Below are 16886 nucleotides of genomic sequence, written 5' to 3'. Positions count from 1 at the left end.
AATTTCTTCAATCTGGCACATACGATCTTCATTTACATTAAATATGTTATTAGCCGTATAAAACACTATCAGAAACCATCTAGCGTATACCAGGAGCGTCCTTTATAAATAGTCATAAATGAAACGAAACCTGAGACAGATCTCGAAAATGATTTCAATTATTACACTGTTCATTTTAGCCTTGAAAGTTGAATATCTTAATTCTGGCACATACGATCTTCATTTACATTAAAAATGTTATTAGCCGTATAAAACATTATCAGAAACCATTTAGCGTATACCAGGAACGTCCTTATAAATTAGTCATAAATGAAAGGAAACCTGAGAAGAATCTCGAAAATGATTTCAATTATTACATTGTTCATTTTAGCTTTCAAAGTTGAATATCTTAATTCTGGCACATACGATCTTCATTTAGTTTAAATATATTATTATCCGTATAAACCACTGTCAGAAACCATCTAGCGTATACCGGGAACGTCCATATAAATTTGTCATAAATGAAAGGAAACCTGAGTAGATTCTCCAAAATGATTTAAATTATTACATTGTTCATTTTAGCCTTGAAAGTTGAATTTCTTAAATCTGGCACATACCATCTTCTTTTACATTAAATATGTTATTAGCCGTATAAAACACTGTCAGAAACCATCTAGCGTAAACCAGGAACGTCCTTTATAAATAGTCATAAATGAAACGAAACCTGAGACAGATCTCGAAAATGATTTCAATTATTACACTGTTCATTTTAGCCTTGAAAGTTGAATATCTTAATTCTGGCACATACGATCTTCATTTAGTTTATATATGTTATTATCCGTATAAAACACTGTCAGAAACCATCTAGCGTATACCAGGAACGTCCTTTATAAATAGTTATAAATGAAACGAAACCTGAGACAGATCTCGAAAATGATTTCAATTATTACACTGTTCATTTTAGCCTTGAAAGTTGAATATCTTAATTCTGGCACATACGATCTTCATTTAGTTTAAATATGTTATTATCGTATAAAACATTGTCAGAAACCATCTAGCGTATACCAGGAACGTCCTTTATAAATTTGTCATAAATGAAAGGAAACCTGAGTAGATTCTCGAAAATGATTTAAATTATTACATTGTTCATTTTAGCCTTGAAAGTTGAATATCTTAGATCTGGCACATACGATCTTCATTTACATTAAAAATGTTATTAGCCGTATAAAACATTATCAGAAACCATTAAGCGTATACCAGGAACGTCCATTATAAATAGTCATAAATGAAACGAAACCTGAGAAACATCTCGAAAATGATTTCAATTATTACATTGTTCATTTTAGCTTTCAAAGTTGAATTTCTTAAATCTGGCACATACCATCTTCTTTTACATTAAATGTGTTATTAGCCGTATAAAACACTGTCAGAAACCATCTAGCGTATACCGGGAACGTCCATATAAATTTGTCATAAATGAAAGGAAACCTGAGTAGATTCTCGAAAATGATTTAAATTACTACATTGTTCATTTTAGCCTTGAAAGTTGAATATCTTAGATCTGGCACATACGATCTTCATTTACATTAAAAATGTTATTAGCCGTATACAACATTATCAGAAACCATTTAGCGTATACCAGGAACGTCCTTATAAAATAGTCATAAATGAAAGGAAACCTGAGAAGAATCTCGAAAATGATTTCAATTATTACACTGTTCATTTTAGCCTTGAAAGTTGAATATCTTAATTCTGGCACAAACGATCTTCATTTAGTTAAAATATGTTAATAGCCGTATAAAACACTGTCAGAAACCATCTAGCGTATACCAGGAACGTCCTTTATAAATAGTCATAAATGAAACGAAACCTGAGAAACATCTCGAAAATGATTTCAATTATTACACTGTTCATTTTAGCCTTGAAAGTTGAATATCTTAATTCTGGCACATACGATCTTCATTTAGTTTAAATATGTTATTAGCCGTATAAAACACTGTCAGAAACCATCTAGCGTATACCAGGAACGTCCTTTATAAATAGTCATAAATGAAACGAAACCTGAGAAACATCTCGAAAATGATTTCAATTATTACATTGTTCATTTTAGCTTTCAAAGTTGAATTTCTTAAATCTGGCACATACCATCTTCTTTTACATTAAATGTGTTATTAGCCGTATAAAACACTGTCAGAAACCATCTAGCGTATACCGGGAACGTCCATATAAATTTGTCATAAATGAAAGGAAACCTGAGTAGATTCTCGAAAATGATTTAAATTACTACATTGTTCATTTTAGCCTTGAAAGTTGAATATCTTAGATCTGGCACATACGATCTTCATTTACATTAAAAATGTTATTAGCCGTATACAACATTATCAGAAACCATTTAGCGTATACCAGGAACGTCCTTATAAAATAGTCATAAATGAAAGGAAACCTGAGAAGAATCTCGAAAATGATTTCAATTATTACACTGTTCATTTTAGCCTTGAAAGTTGAATATCTTAATTCTGGCACAAACGATCTTCATTTAGTTAAAATATGTTAATAGCCGTATAAAACACTGTCAGAAACCATCTAGCGTATACCAGGAACGTCCTTTATAAATAGTCATAAATGAAACGAAACCTGAGAAACATCTCGAAAATGATTTCAATTATTACACTGTTCATTTTAGCCTTGAAAGTTGAATATCTTAATTCTGGCACATACGATCTTCATTTAGTTTAAATATGTTATTAGCCGTATAAAACACTGTCAGAAACCATCTAGCGTATACCAGGAACGTCCGTTATAAATAGTCATAAATGAAACGAAACCTGAGAAACATCTCGAAAATGATTTCAATTATTACATTGTTCATTTTAGCTTTGATAGTTGAATATCTTAAATCTGGCACATACGATTTTCATTTACATTAAATATGTCATTAGCCGAATAACACACTATCTGAAACCATCTAGCGTATACCAGGAACGTCCTTTATAAATAGTCATAAATGAAACGAAACCTGAGACAGATCTCGAAAATGATTTCAATTATTACACTGCACACACAGAAAAATCTTGCTTTCAAAATTACAGCAACCTACTGGCAGCACCTGATGCCAGCAGGTTGCTGTTAATTTAACTAAGTACACTGGCAGTTTTTTTCACTGCGTAGTAAATGTTTATTTAAGTGTTTAGTTAACTATCACTATTACAGTTATGCTAGCAGTAAAAATAATAGCACTTAAGGTTTAAAAAACCACAGAAGCCACTGTAAAAAAAACATTAATAGGCAATGTTATTAGTGTTGTTGTTGTGGTTTTGGCAGCAACCAAAACGTAAATTTCAAAATTGCTTGCTGTTTTTAAAACACCACTTAAACTGTAAATTATATTATTGGTTGCTGTTAAAAAGATGGCGCTTAAACCATAAATTTTAATATTAATTGATGTACATAAGACATCAATTTTAACCGTATATTTTAACAAAGCTTACTGTTTTTGTTACAAATTGTTGGGTTTTCTGTAAGACAACCTCAACTCTTTATTTAACAAACGTTGCTGTTATCTTGAACGTTTTACCATGTTAATTTTATGAAGTTTGCTGTTTTGTTCACACCAAGCTCTTATAATATTTCTTTTCGTTGCAGTTTTTTATATTAGCTTGAACAATATATTTTACAATAATTGTAGTTTTTATTACCCCATACCCTTCCTTCATTTCCCTAAAGCCCGCTGTTTTCTTGGGAGTAACTTGTAAATTTGAAAATAGTAGGGCCTTTAATTTTCGAGATTTTACCATAATTTAAACAGTTGTTTTGTATAAGTCAGGAAGAAATTTGAAAAGCAATTGAATAACAAATGGTTTATTTTGAATTTTAAAAGTTATTAAACGTATTAAAAATCGGCGAGGGTTAGTCTTCCTCCAAATTATCAATTATGTTGATATCACTAAAATGATAAAATAAAAGTTAGATCAAGTATTAAAACATTTTCCTAATTATTTCTCTTAAGTTGTGAGACGTCAAATAGGACATAATTCAAAATTATTTTATTTCAAATAAATAGTGTATTTCGAAAATGCATGGTGAAAATGTTTCTTCAGTTTTATATTATATAAACCCTTTCATAAATATTTAAAACTCTCTAAATTTGTAAAAAGCGATTAACAATTATAAAAAAAACATTTTTGAATTAGTCGTAATTTGGCGCTCAGTTTTGGAAATACATATTACCTTTCGCTTGACCATTCATAGTTTCCTAGCTTGTTGATTAGAGCCAAAACCTTTTGGTTTATTGGTGGAGGTTTTTTTCTTGCCTGCGCCTCTTGTGGGTTAATTTTGGCCGCACAACTATTTTCAAAAACAAAAATATTTTTGTAAATAAGGGGTATTATTTTTCGGTAGAGTATAGGACATTACCGTTGAAAAAACTCCAAAAAGCAAGCGCAGTCAGGTGGATAGCTAACATTAACCATGTAATACGTCCCTAAGAGCGCTCCCAAAGCATCCATCAGATGTTCTCCTTTCACATGGTCATTCACAATATGGTTATCTAATGCAACCATGAAGTTGTCAGCCGTAAATATGTCTCTCCCTGTAAAAAAAACAATTAATATGTTGAACGAGGAAAAAACCATTAAAAAACATGGAGTTAAAACGAACCAGATATCACCAGACATGGATGGGCTTTAATTTTCTTTTGAATAGAATTCAGATCAGTTCCTGGCTATAAAATATGAAAACAATATACAGAAAAGTGTCTACAATCATTTCCGACAATAAGATAAAATAGTACCTCGTAGCAAGGAAAAAGGCATTGCTGGTCTTCTTTAAAATGTGTCAGAAGTAATTGGATGATGCAGGCTACAGAATTTTGACTATCGAATGAAAATTTGCTATCATATTTTTTCATGATTTCTCTGATTTCCTTGGTTTTTATTCGAGAAAAAAAACCCAATATCTTCTTTCCATTTTCCATGAAAAATTTCGCGAAGAGACTTCCTATATCTTTCTGGAGCAATAACTGGTTATGCAAGTAAATGCCATAGATTTCAAATAGAAAAGGCCAATTTTCATGAAGTTGTTTCCCATGGGGCTCGTTGTTTAAATCAGCCCTTTGTAAAACATAACTCTCATGAAGCTTCTTTTTCACTACTTCTGTGTCTGGATTGAGTTCGTTAGAAAGGGCCTTAAGGTCGGTTTGAGCCGCTAATGCACTCTCTTTTTCGCATAGTTCAACTTGAGGGTGAGAATTGATGCAGTCTGCTCTTTTAACATACTTGGATTTTTGCGATTTTCTAACATTTGGTATGTTGTTATCCTTATCCCTGGTCATATTTTCTATCCGGGTTTTTAATTGATAACCAAATCTTGAGTATCCACAACCTAAAATTGCTCCATCGTATTTGTCGCATATTGCTTCCGGGTATGCACAATATAACATCTTAGCAATTTCCATAAGCTGGCTTGTCAATGGTCTTGGGCAAACTTTTAAAATATCGTTCAAGAGATCCTGTACAGCATTTTTTCGGGTTTTTTTATTGAGATTTTTCCCACTTAATAACGCACATTTGACACTTTTGCGAAACATTTCTGGATCAATCTTATACATTTCGACCCAATTAGATTTTGGTGCTCTGGTTTGACAAACCTGAAAAAAAAATCCATTTAATGAAGATTAAAAACAATAATGTTTAAATTTAATCTAAGAAATTTTCCACTTTTGAGAAAGTAAAAATTAAAAACTCTAAATGAAGTGATTCTTGCAAATGGCCCTTATTTGTTTACTGTTTTTAAAGGTTATGTGCAGTTGCGCTTGATATAAATTTGATAATTTTAAAGTTAGCGGCAGGGAACAAGATATGGTAGTCAATGCTGTATCTTTATTTTTAAATTATATTCAACTGCCTTTATAAAATTGATTGGAGTATAAGAGTTTTGCTAATTAATGGTGGAAAACACTTAGGGAAGTTAATTAGAAAAGGTTATTTTTACTTTTTTGGCTGAGCCACTGGCTTGATCGTCAGAAATCTTCGATATAGTTTCATCACTTGTCCCAGTGTCTTTTTCTACGTACTGCTGAATTTTTCTAATTTGAATAGGCTTCAAAATTGATTTGTCGATATCATCTTGGTTGATAAGGTGAAATTCTGACGGTTTTTCAACTCCTAGCGCTAATATACAATCGAGTACCTTGGCTAGACTAGTTTGATTTTTTGACAGTTGCGGCAATGCGAGTAACAAATGTTTTTCAATGAGAGTCTTAGTTTCCTCTTCACCCGTTTCCATAGCTTCATTACTGGCCATCTGTAAATAAATTTTTACTTCCTATACAAGTTTTAAAACTGTTAAATGTTCTAATTATCCTTTTTACATTGACTCTAATAGCAATTAAATAGTTTTCATTAAAAAAGACGTTAATTACACATTTAATGCATTTATTAAAATATTAAAACCGTTAAGAACGTTAGACGACTTGTTTTGCCATACTGCATTCAGAGGCATGCTTAAAATCTATGTTATTTTCATTTAAATTGTTTCCTTATACACAAGTACCTAACCCTAATGATATTATTATTAAATATTATTGTAATTCCACAATACTTCATAAATGTCTGTCTTACATTTTACAACGAGACATCTCTAAGACTGTGATGTACTCGGTGCTTTAATGAGACGTGTTCTTTCCCATTAAATCGGTACCCTCGTAAAGGGTAGTAGTCATTGGCATCTTTAATCGGTATTATGGTCGATTCATTCAGTTCAGACAATTCATAAACGAAGAGAGTGAGATTTAACACTGACGAAAATTTCCGCATTAGGAAAAATATCTCATTGTTCTTTACTATTAAAGTCTCAAGTTTCCCGAAATCAATGCCATCTTCGGTACTGCGAATGACAATGAAATGGCCTACTTCGTACTCTGTCCCCAAATAAGAGAGCTTGGGGATAGATATACTATTTATTTCATTTAGATGAAACCTTCCCGCTGCTTCTTTAACACACTCATCGTCAAAATATTTTCTTGAAAATTTTGTACCCCCGTGAAAATTAAAATCCAAATTTGGGCCAAAATATGATCCGCTTGATAAATAGGCTTGGAGTTTTTGGTGCTTGACTGCGAGAGATTTCGTTGGATTTACAAAATTCTTTGTTTGCCTAGCGAATTTTTTAAAAAAACCGTTTTTGCTTTCGAATCTTAGAGTGAAAACCCTTATATTAACGGACCAAATTGCAATATTAACTCTGGATAATGTGCAAAGACGTAATGATGTTTAGGTTTAAGTCTATAGTTAGGAAAATACTCTAATAAATCTGATTTGTATTGGTCTAGCAGCCCAATTAGAATAGATACATCGTCTTTCGATATTTTTGGGCCACAAATGAATTCGACAATTAACTTCAATTGTAAATAAAGAGACCACACTGGATCGGATGCATCTTTAACGTAATCCCGCAAAATCATGGAAAGCATCCTAAGCATGCACCAATTTTGAGAGGCATTTCCTGTTAGCTTTGTTGATGTATCTATTTGGGGGCACGGCTTGCTATTAGCGTCACTTCCAAGGTATTTAAAGTGGGTAATTAGAAAATTTAGGTGTGGTAATGTAATCCATTTTTTAACTTTAATCAAGTTATTTAGAAAAAGACGTAGATCGTAAGCCACGATTCCCTCAAAGAGGTCATGGGCTAAACAGGGTGGTAATCCGGGATTACAAACGTGAAAGACTTTCAAAATATGAAATGGGGAATTGAATTTAATTCCTCTTACAGAGTCATTCTCACCCGTGTTTAACTCTAGTACAGCAGATTGGTAATTTTCAACAGATCTTTTTGGGGCTTCAACATCATTTTCAATATCTACATGGTCAATTTCACAAAAACGACAGATTTTCCCATTGGCAAACGCGAGTTGGAAACCCCCTACTTCGTGAGAACCAAGATTATCCCCTACTAGGCAGAAAAGCTTGACATTTGCAAGTTTTCCGTTAGACAACTCGATTCCATTTGTTTCGAGATCTTTAAGATCATCCACCAGCTTACTAAAGAATTTCGTCACACCCTTTTTTTTCATGTCCGATTCCTTGCAAAGAGATATTAATTGAATATGGTCGATATTGGACCTCTTTTCTGGGGGAAGATTTAAGACCGTATAATACACCCCAATTAGTTTATTTTTGGTTTTTGCTGAGCCAAGTGGATTAACTATCTGAAACCCATCTTGAAACACTATTAAGTAGATTGTATTTAATTCCGAAGACCCAAAAATATCGCTATAAACTTTACCATCTGTTACGTCTTTTAGAACATAATTGGAGCCCTTTTCGTAAGTGGGCTTTGGAAATTGAAGAGTTTTTGCTACTTCGGGGTTAGATATGAATGTTTTAAGCGAAGATTTAATAGGGACATAGTGGTAAAATAGTTTTTTCCCTTCGTGGTACCCAAGTGAAACGCTAACTGGAGATACAAAGTTCAGATGTGATTCGTTAAATGCGTCACGGCGATATGCAGTTTTAAAATTGTAGTCATTTGTTGTTTTTAGTAAATCGCTTTCTTTTACTGCTCTCAAAATTTCCGAAACAACGTTTTCGTCAAGTGCCATATCATTAAGTTTAACTCTTAATTTTTTTTCATTGTAATCATTTTCAATATCTCTTAAAAATTGAAACTCTTCGATTATGGTCTGTATGGTTGATACCGGAATTAGCCTTTTCGTTTCAAGTTTTAAATAAAAAAGCCCTAAATTTCTAGCAAAGTGGGTTTCAGGATCAGTACAGTCGGTTTCTTCATTATAATTTATTTTTGAAACATTATTATCACTGTTGTCGAAATTAAACTCAGTGGAGTTTTGGGCAATTTTTTCCGGGGAAGATAAAGATCTTTTTGTGAGATCACGCTTTTCGGGGGGTTCTATTTCCCCTTTGTGATATCGTGATATATGTGCCGTAAAGGAAGATATTAGTGTGAAGTATTTTAGTTCTTTGCATTTGTAAGGACAGGCCACGCCAATGCCTTGCATTATGTGAGATTTTAGATGTCTCATTAGACCCTTAAAATTCATAAAACCTTCACTGCAATCCCCAACATAACACTGGATAGAATGCGCTAAATTTGTGCCAGGTATATTTCTTGTGTCGTTTTCAACGTGTGGTCTTTTTCTATGCTGTCTTTGACAATGGCTTTTTAGAGAGTTATAATTTGAAAATGTTTGCTCGCATGAATCAAAGCCGCAAGGATATTGAACATTGGGCACATTCTGGTGGAGTTTGTAATGTTTCATGTAATTTTCGATTGTCTCGAAAGATGAAAAGCAAACAGCGCAGTTTCTCGTGGGCTTCATTTTATCAGAAACCTTTTAAAACTGGGCGGTGGGAGGGGTGGAAGTCTATAGAAAATAAGAGATGTAAAATTTCTATCTAAATATTTTGCTATGGTTGAAGTATACTACTTATAGATTTATCAGTTATAAATATGATACTTTAAAATCCGAGGGGCCAGTCACTTAGAGTAATCGGTGTACACACTGTACCTGTGACTGGTGATTACGCGTAATCTTTAAAATCCCTGCATTTCACAGTGCTAAAATTATTACGAGTAATCCGAAATTGGTGTACAGGGAATCCGAGAGTGATTAGCCCCTCGACGAAATCTAATGTGAAAGAAATAGGTACGTTGCACTAGTTGTAAATTCCCATATAGGCATGGAGAAGAAGCGCGAGGGGCTAATCACTCTCAAATTACCTGTACACCGATTACGGATTACGCGTAATTATTTTAGCACTGTTAAGGGCGGGACGTTTAAAGATTACGAGTAATCGATTTAGTACAGTCAAAGGTACATGCTTCTACACCGATTACGCTGAGTGACTGGCCCCTCGGAGAAGCGTCAAACAACAAGATTCAGTCGAAGCTTTCACAAAGCGAAAAAGCTAGAATAGATAGTTTTCACACATGGAGGATTCATACCATTTACACCAGGAAGCCGGGCTATCTGGAGGACAAAAGCAGACCGGTTTTTGTCCGCCAGATAGCCCGGCCTCCTGGTGTAAATGGTATGAATCCTCCATGTGTGAAAACTATCTATAATTAATCTATTTGGTAATGATTTCGATGGATGGAGAACTTGGTTCTACACTATACTAGGATCCGTCCTTGAAAGGGTAAAAATTATGATGTAAAAATCCCAACTTATTTTTGCCCGAGAGAAAGGCTCGCCTTTTCAGGTAGAGGCAGCGTGAATAGGTGGGTTTCCAAATTCTTCAATCTTCAGTGAAGTATTGAGATAGGCTAAAAGGGGTTAAGAAGACGGGTTTAATGCTAAAACATCTCGCGAGTTGGTCCCAAGGAGCGGTTCTATGGAAATTTTACATTGCTATTGTACAGCCACCTGCAGGGAAATTTTGGCGATCTATTTGTCTTCTTTGCACCTGCGAGTTCAGCTCTTACGTAGTGAATATGGAAACCCACATATAGCGCCAAAGAATATAAATATAAAGAATTCGTGACGTCACTTTGGGCATGGTGAATTATCCTCCAGGTGTCGAGAGGAACATAATAATTTCGTACCCCCGTTTTCTACCCCTTCCCGCTAGATTAGAGTTATGTTAGCATAGGCGACCTCTTCCTCTCCCTGCTTTTGTAGGAACAGAGAGGAGAGAAAGAGCGAGAGAGAATCAGTATAGGCAGCCGTGATCCATGCGTGGTGAAAACGGGGGTAAATCTAGGGAACCCCGCGGTGCCTATGCGCTGCTTTCTTGCCCACAGTTGATGTAGGGGATCACAGAGATAACACGAGGAGGTCAATGCCCCATGCGAAAAGGACTAAAACTAAACGACGAAATGTACCGAAAATTGTTTTTACTACCCCCCCCCCCCTATTTTCCCGTTTTTCAGCGGATTTTATAAAGCTCTGGTAGGAATTCCATTCCATAACTTTGTTTTCTGTGAAGACAGCTATTTTGGGTGAATGAATGGAACTGGTTCTCCCGAGGGGCCAGTCACTCAGCGTAATTCGTAATTGGTGTACAAAGAATCTGAGAGTGATTAGACCTTCGGGTTCTCAATCCATCTATGTATTCAAATTAATATTAAGGATTTTTAACTTTTTTCTCAATAATTATAATTCCCTTACTTTTACTACTTTCCGTTTTTTATGAATTTACTAGAGCAGCTATGAATATTTGCATTTTTTTCGGGAAAAATAAGTTTAGGGAACATACATAACGAGCTAGAGTTAAGCCTAAAGTTTCTATTAATTTTCGTTTCCCCGTTCAAACAACGTACGCAGCACAAAAGTGAACCTTTATGGACCATTTACCTAAAGCGTTTAACCATGAGAGCCTAAATGTTGAAAGAATCATGCACTCTTACAAATGATTACAAAAATCAAACTTACACTTAATGTTTCACCTCCAAATGTGCAGACGTTCCACACTTCCTATTTCAATGTCAAAACTTCACAAGTCCAATTAAATCGAGCGTAATCGGTAATCACGATTTAAAAAACCAAAAAATTGCGGCCTCCCGATAACCGCGATTGCAAAAAAAAAAGTAAACTGATCGAATTCGAGTGACCGTACTGACGAGTGACGAAGGAACTCAATAGAGGTTAGGCCCCAGGTAGAAGTTTTGAAGCAGGAACGTTTAGGGGGCGCGGGAGAGAGGGAGAGGCTGCCTAATGCAAACAAAGAAGTTAAAAGCAAGCAATGGAAACTTTCCATTCCTTACATTTAAATTCTTTGGCGCTATTCACGCTGCCTCTCCCTGACGAAAGCGAAACTCTCTATTTCAAAAATATGTTGGGAATTTTTGCAAATTCAGTAAATTTGATAATAAAACGACTATGAATCTACTTAAAACATTACGATAGACTTACCACTTTAGTTCAGTTAGTAACGTTCAACAGTTGTAATGCTGGAACCTCAATTTATAGTGATTAGTGACGTCTTACATAATAACCGTTCTCGAACTCATCAGTTTCTACATGCATTTCGAATGAGCAGTTAAACATCTAAAATATTAAATCTTGTTTTATATCAGCGTAAAAGACAATAATTTGTAAACTATCGTTACCATCCTTAGTTTAAAATATTTAATATATACATATAGTTTTACCGTAACTTTATTATTATTATGATAACGTTGATATTCGATACTAAATAGTATCGTACTTAGTATTGAAGCACAACAAATCTTTTTAGTACTAAGATCCGAGGGGATATCCACTCTCATATTCCCTGTACACAGCCCTTCTTCCTCCATGCTGTACACCGATTACGGATTACGCGTAATCATTTTAGAACTCTCAAAGGCAGGGCCTTTAAAGTTTACGCGTAATCAATTTAGTACAATCAAGGGTACAAGCGTGTACAACAATTACGCTGAGTGACTGGCCCCTCGCTAAGATCTTTAAAAATACGAAAATTTAAAGCTCGTTTTCTCTAAAGTAAATTTAAACAAAGGTAACGAAACAATATATTATAGGGATAAAAGACGGCAACCTTATCCCCCGTTAAAGCAAAGCTAACAGAACCAAACCTAAACTATATAGCTTAACAAAATCTAACACACCATGAGTACTATGTGGGTCAGGTTGCCTTCTCATCCCCTAATATATGTACCTAATACACCAATATAAAAAGGATGATCTCACATATCTTTTGTCATCAAAGTTTTTAGTTTCGTCAATTCTTAAATCTTCCAAGAATGTAGTGTAAGTACTATCTTTAATTTTATCCCCTTTTTTGTCCAAGCGCAGTAGTAAAACATAACCGCCCAAATTCATAATTTAAAAGTAGATGAAACGGTAAACATACCTAACAAATACGGGCACACGTTATATAATACGACCTGAAAAAACTTGTTCATTAGGTCACGTTACTCGAAAGGGAATTTGACAAGGGGCTAATCACTCTCAAATTACACCGATTACGGATTTTTGACAGTGCAAGCCAACGCGGTAACAACTCTATTGCGTCAGGTTGCACTTGGAAACAATAGGCGATTTTAAAAATGACGTTTCATAGATGCGCGCGCAGAAATTAGGGAGGGAAAAATGCCTTCCATCTCTGCTTTTTCCCCCGGCTACATATTTTGTATAGGGGACTTTTTGAAAAGGCCTATTAAGGGAAAGAGTTTTATTCTGAAATGAATAAAATAACTGCTAAATGTTTTCTTGTGCGACTGTATTGTCACGTTGACGGTATGGTTAGATGTTTATTTCACAGCTAATGCTGTTTAGAAATAAAACATCTATGTGTGGTTCATTTTACATTTTCCTGCTGTTAAACACCACAAAATGTATATTACTGTTTTTTTACGGTAGTAAATTAAAATAACGGCAAATTACGCTGTATTTTTACAGCATGGGCTGTAAACTAATAAAAAACAGCAAACTATTGTAAATTCTACAGTGTTGAGCTGTTTATCATAATTACGGCAACTTTCTGTATAAAAAATTGTGAACGTACGGTTAGATTTACAGTTAGTTTTGAGTGTGTGTTCATTTTAGCCTTGAAAGTTGAATATCTTAATTCTGGCACATACGATCTTCATTTAGTTTAAATATGTTATTAGCCGTATAAAACACTGTCAGAAACCATCTAGCGTATACCAGGAACTTCCTTTATAAATTATTCATAAATGAAAGGAAACCTGAGAAGAATCTCGAAAATGATTTCAATTATTACACTGTTCATTTTAGCCTTGAAAGTTGAATATCTTAATTCTGGCACATACGATCTTCATTTAGTTTAAATATGTTATAAGCCGTATAAAACACTGTCAGAAACCATCTAGCGTATACCAGGAACGTCCTTTATAAATAGTCATAAATGAAACGAAACCTGAGACAGATCTCGAAAATGATTTCAATTATTACACTGTTCATTTTAGCCTTGAAAGTTGAATATCTTAATTCTGGCACATACGATCTTCATTTACATTAAAAATGTTATTAGCCGTATAAAACACTGTCAGAAACCATCTAGCGTATACCGGGAACGTCCATATAAATTTGTCATAAATGAAAGGAAACCTGAGTAGATTCTCCAAAATGATTTAAATTATTACATTGTTCATTTTAGCCTTGAAAGTTGAATTTCTTCAATCTGGCACATACGATCTTCATTTACATTAAATATGTTATTAGCCGTATAAAACACTATCAGAAACCATCTAGCGTATACCAGGAACGTCCTTTATAAATAGTCATAAATGAAACGAAACCTGAGACAGATCTCGAAAATGATTTCAATTATTACACTGTTCATTTTAGCCTTGAAAGTTTAATATCTTAATTCTGGCACATACGATCTTCATTTAGTTTAAATATGTTACTATCCGTATAAAACACTGTCAGAAACCATCTAGCGTATACCAGGAACGTCCTTTATAAATAGTCATAAATGAAACGAAACCTGAGACAGATCTCGAAAATGATTTCAATTATTACACTGTTCATTTTAGCCTTGAAAGTTGAATATCTTAATTCTGGCACATACGATCTTCATTTACATTAAAAATGTTATTAGCCGTATAAAACACTGTCAGAAACCATCTAGCGTATACCGGGAACGTCCATATAAATTTGTCATAAATGAAAGGAAACCTGAGTAGATTCTCCAAAATGATTTAAATTATTACATTGTTCATTTTAGCCTTGAAAGTTGAATTTCTTCAATCTGGCACATACGATCTTCATTTACATTAAATATGTTATTAGCCGTATAAAACACTATCAGAAACCATCTAGCGTATACCAGGAGCGTCCTTTATAAATAGTCATAAATGAAACGAAACCTGAGACAGATCTCGAAAATGATTTCAATTATTACACTGTTCATTTTAGCCTTGAAAGTTGAATATCTTAATTCTGGCACATACGATCTTCATTTACATTAAAAATGTTATTAGCCGTATAAAACATTATCAGAAACCATTTAGCGTATACCAGGAACGTCCTTTATAAATAGTCATAAATGAAACGAAACCTGAGACAGATCTCGAAAATGATTTCAATTATTACATTGTTCATTTTAGCTTTCAAAGTTGAATTTCTTAAATCTGGCACATACCATCTTCTTTTACATTAAATATGTTATTAGCCGTATAAAACACTGTCAGAAACCATCTAGCGTATACCGGGAACGTCCATATAAATTTGTCATAAATGAAAGGAAACCTGAGTAGATTCTCGAAAATGATTTAAATTACTACATTGTTCATTTTAGCCTTGAAAGTTGAATATCTTAGATCTGGCACATACGATCTTCATTTACATTAAAAATGTTATTAGCCGTATAAAACATTATCAGAAACCATTTAGCGTATACCAGGAACGTCCTTATAAAATAGTCATAAATGAAAGGAAACCTGAGAAGAATCTCGAAAATGATTTCAATTATTACACTGTTCATTTTAGCCTTGAAAGTTGAATATCTTAATTCTGGCACATACGATCTTCATTTAGTTTAAATATGTTATTAGCCGTATAAAACACTGTCAGAAACCATCTAGCGTATACCAGGAACGTCCTTTATAAATAGTCATAAATGAAACGAAACCTGAGAAACATCTCGAAAATGATTTCAATTATTACATTGTTCATTTTAGCTTTGAAAGTTTAATATCTTAATTCTGGCACATACGATCTTCATTTAGTTTAAATATGTTACTATCCGTATAAAACACTGTCAGAAACCATCTAGCGTATACCAGGAACGTCCTTTATAAATAGTCATAAATGAAACGAAACCTGAGACAGATCTCGAAAATGATTTCAATTATTACACTGTTCATTTTAGCCTTGAAAGTTGAATATCTTAATTCTGGCACATACGATCTTCATTTACATTAAAAATGTTATTAGCCGTATAAAACACTGTCAGAAACCATCTAGCGTATACCGGGAACGTCCATATAAATTTGTCATAAATGAAAGGAAACCTGAGTAGATTCTCCAAAATGATTTAAATTATTACATTGTTCATTTTAGCCTTGAAAGTTGAATTTCTTCAATCTGGCACATACGATCTTCATTTACATTAAATATGTTATTAGCCGTATAAAACACTATCAGAAACCATCTAGCGTATACCAGGAGCGTCCTTTATAAATAGTCATAAATGAAACGAAACCTGAGACAGATCTCGAAAATGATTTCAATTATTACACTGTTCATTTTAGCCTTGAAAGTTGAATATCTTAATTCTGGCACATACGATCTTCATTTACATTAAAAATGTTATTAGCCGTATAAAACATTATCAGAAACCATTTAGCGTATACCAGGAACGTCCTTTATAAATAGTCATAAATGAAACGAAACCTGAGACAGATCTCGAAAATGATTTCAATTATTACACTGTTCATTTTAGCCTTGAAAGTTGAATATCTTAATTCTGGCACATACGATCTTCATTTAGTTTAAATATGTTATTATCGTATAAAACATTGTCAGAAACCATCTAGCGTATACCAGGAACGTCCTTTATAAATTTGTCATAAATGAAAGGAAACCTGAGTAGATTCTCGAAAATGATTTAAATTATTACATTGTTCATTTTAGCCTTGAAAGTTGAATATCTTAGATCTGGCACATACGATCTTCATTTACATTAAAAATGTTATTAGCCGTATAAAACATTATCAGAAACCATTAAGCGTATACCAGGAACGTCCATTATAAATAGTCATAAATGAAACGAAACCTGAGAAACATCTCGAAAATGATTTCAATTATTACATTGTTCATTTTAGCTTTCAAAGTTGAATTTCTTAAATCTGGCACATACCATCTTCTTTTACATTAAATATGTTATTAGCCGTATAAAACACTGTCAGAAACCATCTAGCGTATACCGGGAACGTCCATATAAATTTGTCATAAATGAAAGGAAACCTGAGTAGATTCT

At 33.7% G+C, this 16886-nt stretch overlaps 2 protein-coding genes across 2 annotated transcripts; both read right to left on the bottom strand.

Moving 5' to 3' along the window:
- Positions 1-4388: 4388 nt before the first annotated feature.
- LOC149584031 (uncharacterized) lies at positions 4389-11534 on the bottom strand. Its single transcript, XM_089863297.1, has 5 exons — positions 11369-11534; positions 5968-6279; positions 4769-5623; positions 4636-4699; positions 4389-4567 (listed from the first exon to the last, which is right to left on the bottom strand). The coding sequence occupies exons 2-5, from the start codon at positions 6277-6279 to the stop codon at positions 4389-4391; spliced, it is 1410 nt and encodes a 469-aa protein (XP_089719423.1). The 5' UTR covers positions 11369-11534.
- LOC149584032 (uncharacterized) lies at positions 7187-8992 on the bottom strand. Its single transcript, XM_089863296.1, has one exon. The coding sequence runs from the start codon at positions 8990-8992 to the stop codon at positions 7187-7189; it is 1806 nt and encodes a 601-aa protein (XP_089719422.1).
- Positions 11535-16886: the final 5352 nt, after the last annotated feature.

The sequence above is a fragment of the Phalangium opilio genome, unplaced genomic scaffold (genome assembly GCF_054372755.1).
Source record: "Phalangium opilio isolate 3A_F unplaced genomic scaffold, DU_Popi_V2 ptg001170l_1, whole genome shotgun sequence".
Lineage (NCBI taxonomy): Eukaryota > Metazoa > Arthropoda > Arachnida > Opiliones > Phalangiidae > Phalangium > Phalangium opilio.
The sequence above is the reverse complement of the archived record's forward strand: the minus strand, read 5'-3'. Positions and strand labels throughout refer to the sequence as shown.